Source organism: Anas platyrhynchos, chromosome 1 (genome assembly GCF_047663525.1).
Source record: "Anas platyrhynchos isolate ZD024472 breed Pekin duck chromosome 1, IASCAAS_PekinDuck_T2T, whole genome shotgun sequence".
In the NCBI taxonomy this organism is placed as follows: domain Eukaryota; kingdom Metazoa; phylum Chordata; class Aves; order Anseriformes; family Anatidae; genus Anas; species Anas platyrhynchos.
The window spans coordinates 128,805,457-128,813,820 of NC_092587.1; the positions used below are offsets into that span (position 1 = coordinate 128,805,457).

The 8,364-nt window shown below is 46.8% G+C and overlaps 2 protein-coding genes across 2 annotated transcripts; one reads left to right on the plus strand and one right to left on the minus strand.

Annotated features, from left to right (window-relative positions):
- LOC140001465 (uncharacterized) lies at window positions 1–1,496 on the minus strand. Its single transcript, XM_072033071.1, has 2 exons — window positions 1,448–1,496; window positions 1–1,021 (listed from the first exon to the last, which is right to left on the minus strand). Exon 2 carries the CDS (start codon window positions 1,016–1,018, stop codon window positions 314–316), a length of 705 nt encoding a protein of 234 aa, XP_071889172.1. The 5' UTR covers window positions 1,019–1,021; window positions 1,448–1,496; the 3' UTR covers window positions 1–313.
- A 4,644-nt stretch (window positions 1,497–6,140) lies between these two features.
- Window positions 6,141–7,642, plus strand: LOC140001466 (uncharacterized). Its single transcript, XM_072033072.1, has 2 exons — window positions 6,141–6,189; window positions 6,616–7,642. The coding sequence occupies exon 2, from the start codon at window positions 6,619–6,621 to the stop codon at window positions 7,321–7,323; it is 705 nt and encodes a 234-aa protein (XP_071889173.1). The 5' UTR covers window positions 6,141–6,189; window positions 6,616–6,618; the 3' UTR covers window positions 7,324–7,642.
- Window positions 7,643–8,364: the final 722 nt, after the last annotated feature.

The following is an 8,364-nucleotide window of genomic DNA, read 5'->3' on the forward strand; positions in this document are numbered from 1 at the left end:
CTTCTCAGAAATGTAACCACTGCTAACATACAACCAAGCCCAAAGATCATCTCTTTATTAGACAGAAGAGATGGAACCAAAGGCTAGCGTCCCCCAGCAAAGTTTTTCCGAGACACTCAGGAGAAGTTACTCAGGGACAGTGTTTGTTCAAACAGTCTGATTTATTGGCATTTTGCTTAAACTAATGGTCCTAGAACATTAACTACAAATCTATTTCTATTGACGTGACTAATCTATGCGGAAAACATCTCCTTACTAACAACCTTAACTATTTTGTCTTAACTACTTTGACTATTCCTATTAATCTATGCATCTAATCTTCAAATGTATTCTTCGGTGGAAGCTTGAAGATACGAGGAGAACCATGAACTTTGGCACTGGAGCAAGTGAGGGATGAAACAGGCAGGTTGTTCTCAAACATTGTCACAAACAACCCCACCTCTGCCTGCAGCTCTCTCATGAAAATGGTTCTCTGAATGGCGTTCGCTGATGCAGAGTTCTCCCCTGCCACCTCTTCCATAATGCTCTGCATCATAAGCAGCTTTGGCAGCAGAGACTTCCTGAGCAGGCTCACGAGCAGTTCTGGATCATGTTGGTCATTCAAGTTTATTTCTTCCTGTTCCTCCTCTTCCTCCCTCAACTCCTCCTCAACTTCTTGTTCCTCTTCTCCTCCATCGCCATCCTCACTGCTTGAGCTCCATGGCTCAGAATCACCATCGGTGTCATCTTTGATGTTCTTGGGCAGCCAGTACATGCCAAAAAGAGCCAGAAAAGCTTCCGAAAGTGCCCAGAACTGCCAGTGGTGGCACATGGCGAGGAACAGGAACACCGTGCTGTTTCTGGTCTGGGGTTTGGTTCCCTTCTCAATCTCCTGCAGCAGCACCTGCATCTCCTCCTGCAGCATCACTTCTCTTTTCTCTATAAGCTCTTGGGTGGCCTTGTCAGGCTGGTCCCCAACCTTGAGTGTGAGCTGCAGGAGGCCCATCACTGACAGGAGGCGGACGAGAAGAATAGCCATGGTCTGGAAGAGATGGGAGAGAAGGGGCTTAGCAGGGCTGGGTGCGAGGGAGCTGCTGGCTGTGGGAGAAGGGACAGGAGCCAGAGAGACGCGAGGGTAGGTAGGAGAGGGTGCAATGGAGCTTGAAGGCAGCAAGGGCAGGGTTTGGGAGCGCTGCACGTCCAGGGCTGCAGGCCCCCTCAGGCAGGTGTTTGTGCTCTCCCAGGCCCCAGCCCCTGTGGGGCAGCAGCGTCTCCTGGGGCCACAGGTGCCTGGCACATCCCCAAAGCCTCTGGGCACTTGCCCTGGCTGGGGCACCTCTGTGCCCAGCCCAAGGCCCTCCCCAGAGGGGCTGCGCCCTCATCCCAGCCTTAGAAACCACCCTGGGGGCTGCCGTTTTTGCCCCTGACCCTGCCCTCGGCCAGCCTTCCCCCCGCCTGCCGCACTCACCGATGGCCTGCAGCGCACTGCATCACAGAGCCCCGCTGACCGTCCCCATGCCGACTCATCCCAGTTCCATTGTGGACACCAGAGCACCATGGTGACCACCGCAGCCCTGGGAGGCCCCAGCCCATGTCCCCAGTCTCGGCTCAGCATCACACAGCTGTCCCGTGTACCCCAAATCCCAGCCCTGGCCACCGCAATGCGTAAAGCACAAACCCAACAAGCCGGTCACCTTAGGGCCCTGTCTCTGCCTGAGTGTTTCCCGTGCCTCTCGGGGACACGTGCTCAGCTTTGCTACTGCTTGAACCTGCAAGGGGAAAGCTGCAGCCCCATTCCCCGGTGGGTTGGTTTTACCTTGCTAGGCAGCTGAACTCCACCACAACCACTTTCTCACTCCCCCTCCACAAAAGAGGAGGGGAAGGGAAGAAGAGAAAGAAAGAAACAACTCATGGGTTGAGTTAAGGATAATTTAGTTAAAGGAAAAAAATTATTCTTAAGGAAAATTATTATTAAACAATGTAACTAATTGAAAAAAATGGTGAGGGGGACAGGGAAAACAAAACAAAAGAAACAAACATAAAACAATCCAACAAACAAAGGCTCTGTGGAAGTGCAGAGGAAAGAAATTACTCTCTACTTCCCATCAACAAGTGATGCTTGGCCATGTCCTTGAAGTTCTCTTCTGGCTCCAAGTGCAGATCACAGTACTGTATGGGCTGCTGCATGGACAGTTAACATCCCAGCCAGACCCAGTACATCTGTTTGGAATGGCGAAGGACACACGTTTTGGAAAAGAAAAAAAAAAAAAAAAGAAAGACAAAAAAAAAAAAAAAAGAGGATCCCAGAGACTCCAGTTTGATTTTGAAGACATTCACCATTATTTTGGCCACCCTTTGGAAGGGAGAATGTGACCTGTAGCTAATAAAAACAAGGAATAGGGGTTGATAAAGCCACACATTAATATTCTGAATTCTGGAGAATGTAAAGTACCCTGCCATGTCTTCTCATGAAAGTATGACATAATTTCTTGTTAGGGAAAAGTCCCGCTACAATTCCCAAGGGAGAGAGCAATTAATGGAAACAGAAACTAAAGAACTGGCCTCACAGTCATGCCAGGAAGGTCAATGTCTTCTGAAGTAGCATGCAAAGCACTGCATTCACAGACAGCCCTACCGTGTTCAAAGGGTTTGTTTGAAGTGCTGCAAGTTAATTACAAGAAAGTTGAAGGACTGTCAGATAACACTAAGCTTCATTAAATAGTGGCTATGTGGACAGACCTAGGAGAGAAACATGATACATTTGTTTTAATTGCCCTATGCTTTTAGCACATCTTGGCTACCTTAAATATCAACTGCACGTGGAGATATAAATAACCAGACGACAGGCAGAGGCCAGTAGGGGAGCCTCACTCTCTTGGCAGGGGTTACACTAAGCCAGAAGTCATTAGTGAGTGCATTTTTTGTTTCCATCAGACAGATAGACAATGTGACAATGAAGTATCCTGAGTGCCCATTAGGTCTTTCAGGGAGTCAGGAAATGAGACATATGAAATTGGATGAGCAGGTTTAACAGAATGTAAAAAAAAAAAAATCTGTTTTTTCTGACTTCAATAAAATGAACTGATCTAGACTCATCTGAACATTGCTTTTTTTTTTTTTTTTTTTTTTTTTTTCCCCAGTGGGATATCTTGCAATGTTTTCAAAAAGAGAATAATTTTTAAATTAACAAAATAACTTCTATGGTCATTTATCTTAACAAGCCATATTGAGAGTTTGTTCAGTAATTCCTGCAAGAAAAATCTTGGCTAGGTTTCACTACATTGTCCATTCCAGAGATTTGAAATCCAAGGAAAAATACCTCCAATGTCAGGGAATCTGTCACATCTCTAGCTGAATTGCCACAATACCTCAGTGATGATTAATTGCACTTCAGTTTCAAGTTGAATTTTCCTAGCTTCTGCTTTCAGAAGAATCTGTTTCCCTAAGGCAACTGACCCTTTCTAGAAGCTGCCCATTACTTGTTTTAGTAACCAATGCAAAACAGTTATTTAAGATGCTGGGACTGAAAGGGGTGAGGAGCAATCAGCAGTGTGTGCTTGGAAGGAAAGTGATCTCTGACCTCAGGGATGGCACACCATACTGCAGCCTCAGCTCCATGGCCTTCCCTGGCCATACTGTAGCAATGCTGTGAGTTGCAGATCTGAGTTTTTCCCTATTTGCTGCTCTGCTCAGCCTTGCCTTTACAGATGTGCATCACTACGGATTGTGTGCAAGTCCTGTCATTCAGACAGAACAGGAAAAGTCTGACAGACACTCAGGTGCAGGAAGACAAGGAAAAGTGAATCCTTTTTCTGATGATTTCAGTGGTGTTTGTCTAGAGCAAGCAGCTCTTACAAAATTCTGGTCAAGACCACCTGATTTTCCTGCTAGGTATGACCATTGCCATCATGACCTTCAGGTAACAGGGCTACGCATACTCCTTTCAACACTCTCCCAGGGAAACAGCAAGAGCAGAGGGAAGGGATAACCTTCTGGATGTCCAGGCTAAATAGGCAGGAAAGCTTCTGAAAAAAAGAGCATCCCAGTGAAGACTGGATCGTGTTGCATGCACACAAAGTTAAGATTATTAATGTTTTTAAAGTTCATCAGGGGCTTACTTGCAGTCAGACTAAGAAAGTTCCCCTGCCTGCTCTTGATCTGGATACATGATTTTTCACTCTGAACCACTGCGAGTTCATGCTTGCCTCATTACACTGTCATCATTATCAATGACAATCTGCCCTTCAATAATCCTCAGTGAAAGAGCACGGAGAACTGCTTGCTTTATTAAGTGGGTGAATCCATGTGTGAATTAATTCAGCTGCATATTAAGCAGAAAATCTTGGCAGAGAATGCCACACTTGGAGTTGTCTGAATCTCTTTATTTCTTTTTTTGGCTAGCTTTGTGACGTCCTTCTCTCCTCTGCCACAAAAGCACATTACGTGGAACCTGACACATGTTGAGCAATGGTTGATCACAGAACAAAGAGTGGCTTTCCAGCTCCCCAGGTGACACAAGCCATTCCACTCCAGGCAAAACAGGCTCCATCCCCTCCTTGCACATGCCATGCTGCCGGATAGACCGATGAACCCCAGTTCCAGTTCAGGGGAGCCATCCTGAACTGGGCACTGGTGCCGTATTGGTGCTGGCATGGTGCTGTCAGCACTCAGCAGAGCTCACAAGGTTTTGCAAGGGTTTTATCCAGGGTAAGAGCTGCCCCATATTCAGTATGAGAAGTTACTCCCAGGCTATTTGTTCAAAAGGATCAGATGTCTCTGGGCAGAGAGCAGGTAACTTTACCTGGGGGAAATTCAGCAGATGCCAGCACTTAGGGCCCTCCCATACCATCTGTTTCATAGCTGGACATGGTGTTTCCTTTGGCTATGAATATGCAAAGCCATTGAAAGTCTTCAGATATACCTAGCAATATACACTGAATTAAAAACTCTTTCCTATTTTTGTTAAGTCATCTTAAAGATGAAATTCTGATTATTTTATTTTGTCTTATTTTATTTTATTTTATTTTGTTTTATTTGGAGTCACCATACAAAGGATAACCTTTCTGGAATTTTCATTTTTTTTTTTTTTTTCCCTAATTTTGTTTAGACTTAGAAAAGGTGGTGTGTTTTTGTTTTTTAAAAATCTTTTCCTCATCTATTTAAACAATCACATTAGGCTAAGGTTTTGTAAGCCTCTGCCATCCAGAGTGACTGTTTGACCATCACTGCACCATGCTGTGACCATCCTGAGTTGACATGGGTATGGTTCTCCGGAGAATGGTGCTTTCCACCAGCACAGGCAGAAAGATACCTAGCTTGCGAACACTGCAAGGATGTAACTGTGGACTGAGAAGGGAGGATCTGGGCACTGAAGGCTTGGAAGCATTGTTTCTACTGAACCTAATTCGGATTTATACAGACACTGAACTAAATAAGTGTATGTGCTTCCAGGCTTTCAGCTACAGATGAGAAAGGGTTTAAAGGATCACAACTTCAGACTCAAGCAAGATTTAAGTACTAAAAGCCTTTTGTGGCTCTATTTCCATGTCATTTGGAGTACTAAGCTGCCTATTCTACGGGGAAAACGGGAGAGCAGGAGGGAAAATACATAGAAGGTGAGCATGGTTTCTAATAACCATTCTCATTATGGCTTGTAGAAGTAAGAAAAGCAAAGCACCATCCTTTTTTTTAATTTTTTTTTTTTTTTTTTGGAATCTGAATGCTAATCTTGTCTACAGTCTCTTGGTCTCTACTGCACTGGTCCCAGAGTTTCTCTGGGACCAAGTACTAGGGAAATTCCACTCAATTTCAATTAGAGATGTTTATTGCCAAGTGTTTGCACTCTATTGATTGTACAATATAGATGTATAAGATATCATTTAACCTAGATACATGGAGCTTCGTACACAAGTCATCTGTACAAGGACATCGATACTGAACAGAAGAAATACACTAAGTGCGAATGGCAAAACAAACTGACCAGGATAATTGATCACTTTTATGGTGTACTGGGTTGGGGAGGTGGCCAGGGCTGGGGTTTGGGGTACACGGGACAGCTGTGTGATGCTGAGCCGAGACTGGGGACATGGGCTGGGGCCTCCCAGGGCTGCGGTGGTCACCATGGTGCTCTGGTGTCCACAATGGAACTGGGATGAGTCGGCATGGGGACGGTCAGCGGGGCTCTGTGATGCAGTGCGCTGCAGGCCATCGGTGAGTGCAGCAGGCAGGGGGAAGGCTGGCCGAGGGCAGGGTCAGGGGCAAAAACGGCAGCCCCCAGGGTGGTTTCTAAGTCTGGGATGAGGGCGCAGCCCCTCTGGGGAGGACCTTGGGCTGGGCACAGAGGTGCCCCAGCCAGGGCAAGTGCCCAGAGGCTTTGGGGATGTGCCAGGCACCCGTGGCTCCAGGAGACGCTGCTGCCCCACAGGGGCTGGGGCCTGGGAGAGCACAAACACCTGCCTGGGGGGGCCTGCAGCCCTGGACGTGCAGCGCTCCCAAACCCTGCCCTTGCTGCCTCCAAGCTCCATTGCACCCTCTCCTACCTACCCTCGCGTCTCTCTGGCTCCTGTCCCTTCTCCCCCAGCCAGCAGCTCCCTCGCACCCAGCCCTGCTGAGCCCCTTCTCTCCCATCTCTTCCAGACCATGGCTATTCTTCTCGTCCGCCTCCTGTCAGTGATGGGCCTCCTGCAGCTCACACTCAAGGTTGGGGACCAGCCTGACAAGGCCACCCAAGAGCTTATAGAGAAAAGAGAAGTGATGCTGCAGGAGGAGATGCAGGTGCTGCTGCAGGAGATCGAGAAGGGAACCGAACCCCAGACCAGAAACAGCACGGTGTTCCTGTTCCTCGCCATGTGCCACCACTGGCAGTTCTGGGCACTTTCGGAAGCTTTTCTGGCTCTTTTTGGCATGTACTGGCTGCCCAAGAACATCAAAGATGACACCGATGGTGATTCTGAGCCATGGAGCTCAAGCAGTGAGGATGGCGATGGAGGAGAAGAGGAACAAGAAGTTGAGGAGGAGTTGAGGGAGGAAGAGGAGGAACAGGAAGAAATAAACTTGAATGACCAACATGATCCAGAACTGCTCGTGAGCCTGCTCAGGAAGTCTCTGCTGCCAAAGCTGCTTATGATGCAGAGCATTATGGAAGAGGTGGCAGGGGAGAACTCTGCATCAGCGAACGCCATTCAGAGAACCATTTTCATGAGAGAGCTGCAGGCAGAGGTGGGGTTGTTTGTGACAATGTTTGAGAACAACCTGCCTGTTTCATCCCTCACTTGCTCCAATGCCAAAGTTCATGGTTCTCCTCGTATCTTCAAGCTTCCACCGAAGAATACATTTGAAGATTAGATGCATAGATTAATAGGAATAGTCAAAGTAGTTAAGACAAAATAGTTAAGGTTGTTAGTAAGGAGATGTTTTCCGCATAGATTAGTCACGTCAATAGAAATAGATTTGTAGTTAATGTTCTAGGACCATTAGTTTAAGCAAAATGACAATAAATCAGACTGTTTGAACAAACACTGTCCCTGAGTAACTTCTCCTGAGTGTCTCGGAAAAACTTTGCTGGGGGACGCTAGCCTTTGGTTCCATCTCTTCTGTCTAATAAAGAGATGACCTTTGGGCTTGGTTTTATGTTAGCAGTGGTTACTTTTCTGAGAAGTCATTTGAGGACTTCTGCAGCCTGCTGTTAGGTAAAATGGGTTCAAAGAGGACCGCTGCCTCTTGCAGCTTCTGCTGCTCAGGAGTGCTGCTGCCCAGCTGCGGGGGCTCAGCTCAGTGCCTGGGGATTTGGGGTCTCTGCCCAGGCTGGGTGTGCTTGGTCTGGCTGGGATGGAGTTAACTTTCCCTGCAGCAGCCCATACAGTGCTGTGCTAGTGTGTCTGCACTTGGAGCTAGAACAGCGCTGGTATCACACCGGTGCTGTGCCTGCTGCTGTGAAGTGCAGGCACCACATCAGGACTCCCTCCAGATTTCAACTGCCTTGCAAGGTAAAAACACCACATATGGAAATGACCTTTGGGGCTTTTTCCATTTCTAGGAGCTTCATTGTAAAATTCAAGGAGTATTCTGGACGAATCCTTAGCAGAACTGGACAAGGACATGTCCTGTGCCAGAAGCATGCTCTCTCCTTTGTGACGATCTTTACTCAGAACATTGTTGTTCTAGTGTATCTGGATTGGCTTCAGCCATGTTGCAGAATGCACACTTGTGCAAGAGGCAAAAAGACGAGAGCTGATGCCCCAAATTTGTAGAAATTACGCTTTTACTTTTTCCTCGTTGAAATATTAATTTAACCTGAAAAAAAGGCCCGAATAATGATGAGAATTTTTCAATTTCCATTCCTGATTTTCATAGTGATTGACCTTCATTGTCTAGTATATCTTTAAA

Excerpts from the sequence above, each read along its gene's own strand:
- LOC140001465 (XM_072033071.1), bottom strand. The coding sequence starts at position 1,018 with ATGGCTATTCTTCTCGTCCGCCTCCTGTCAGTGATGGGCCTCCTGCAG.
- LOC140001466 (XM_072033072.1), top strand. The coding sequence starts at position 6,619 with ATGGCTATTCTTCTCGTCCGCCTCCTGTCAGTGATGGGCCTCCTGCAG.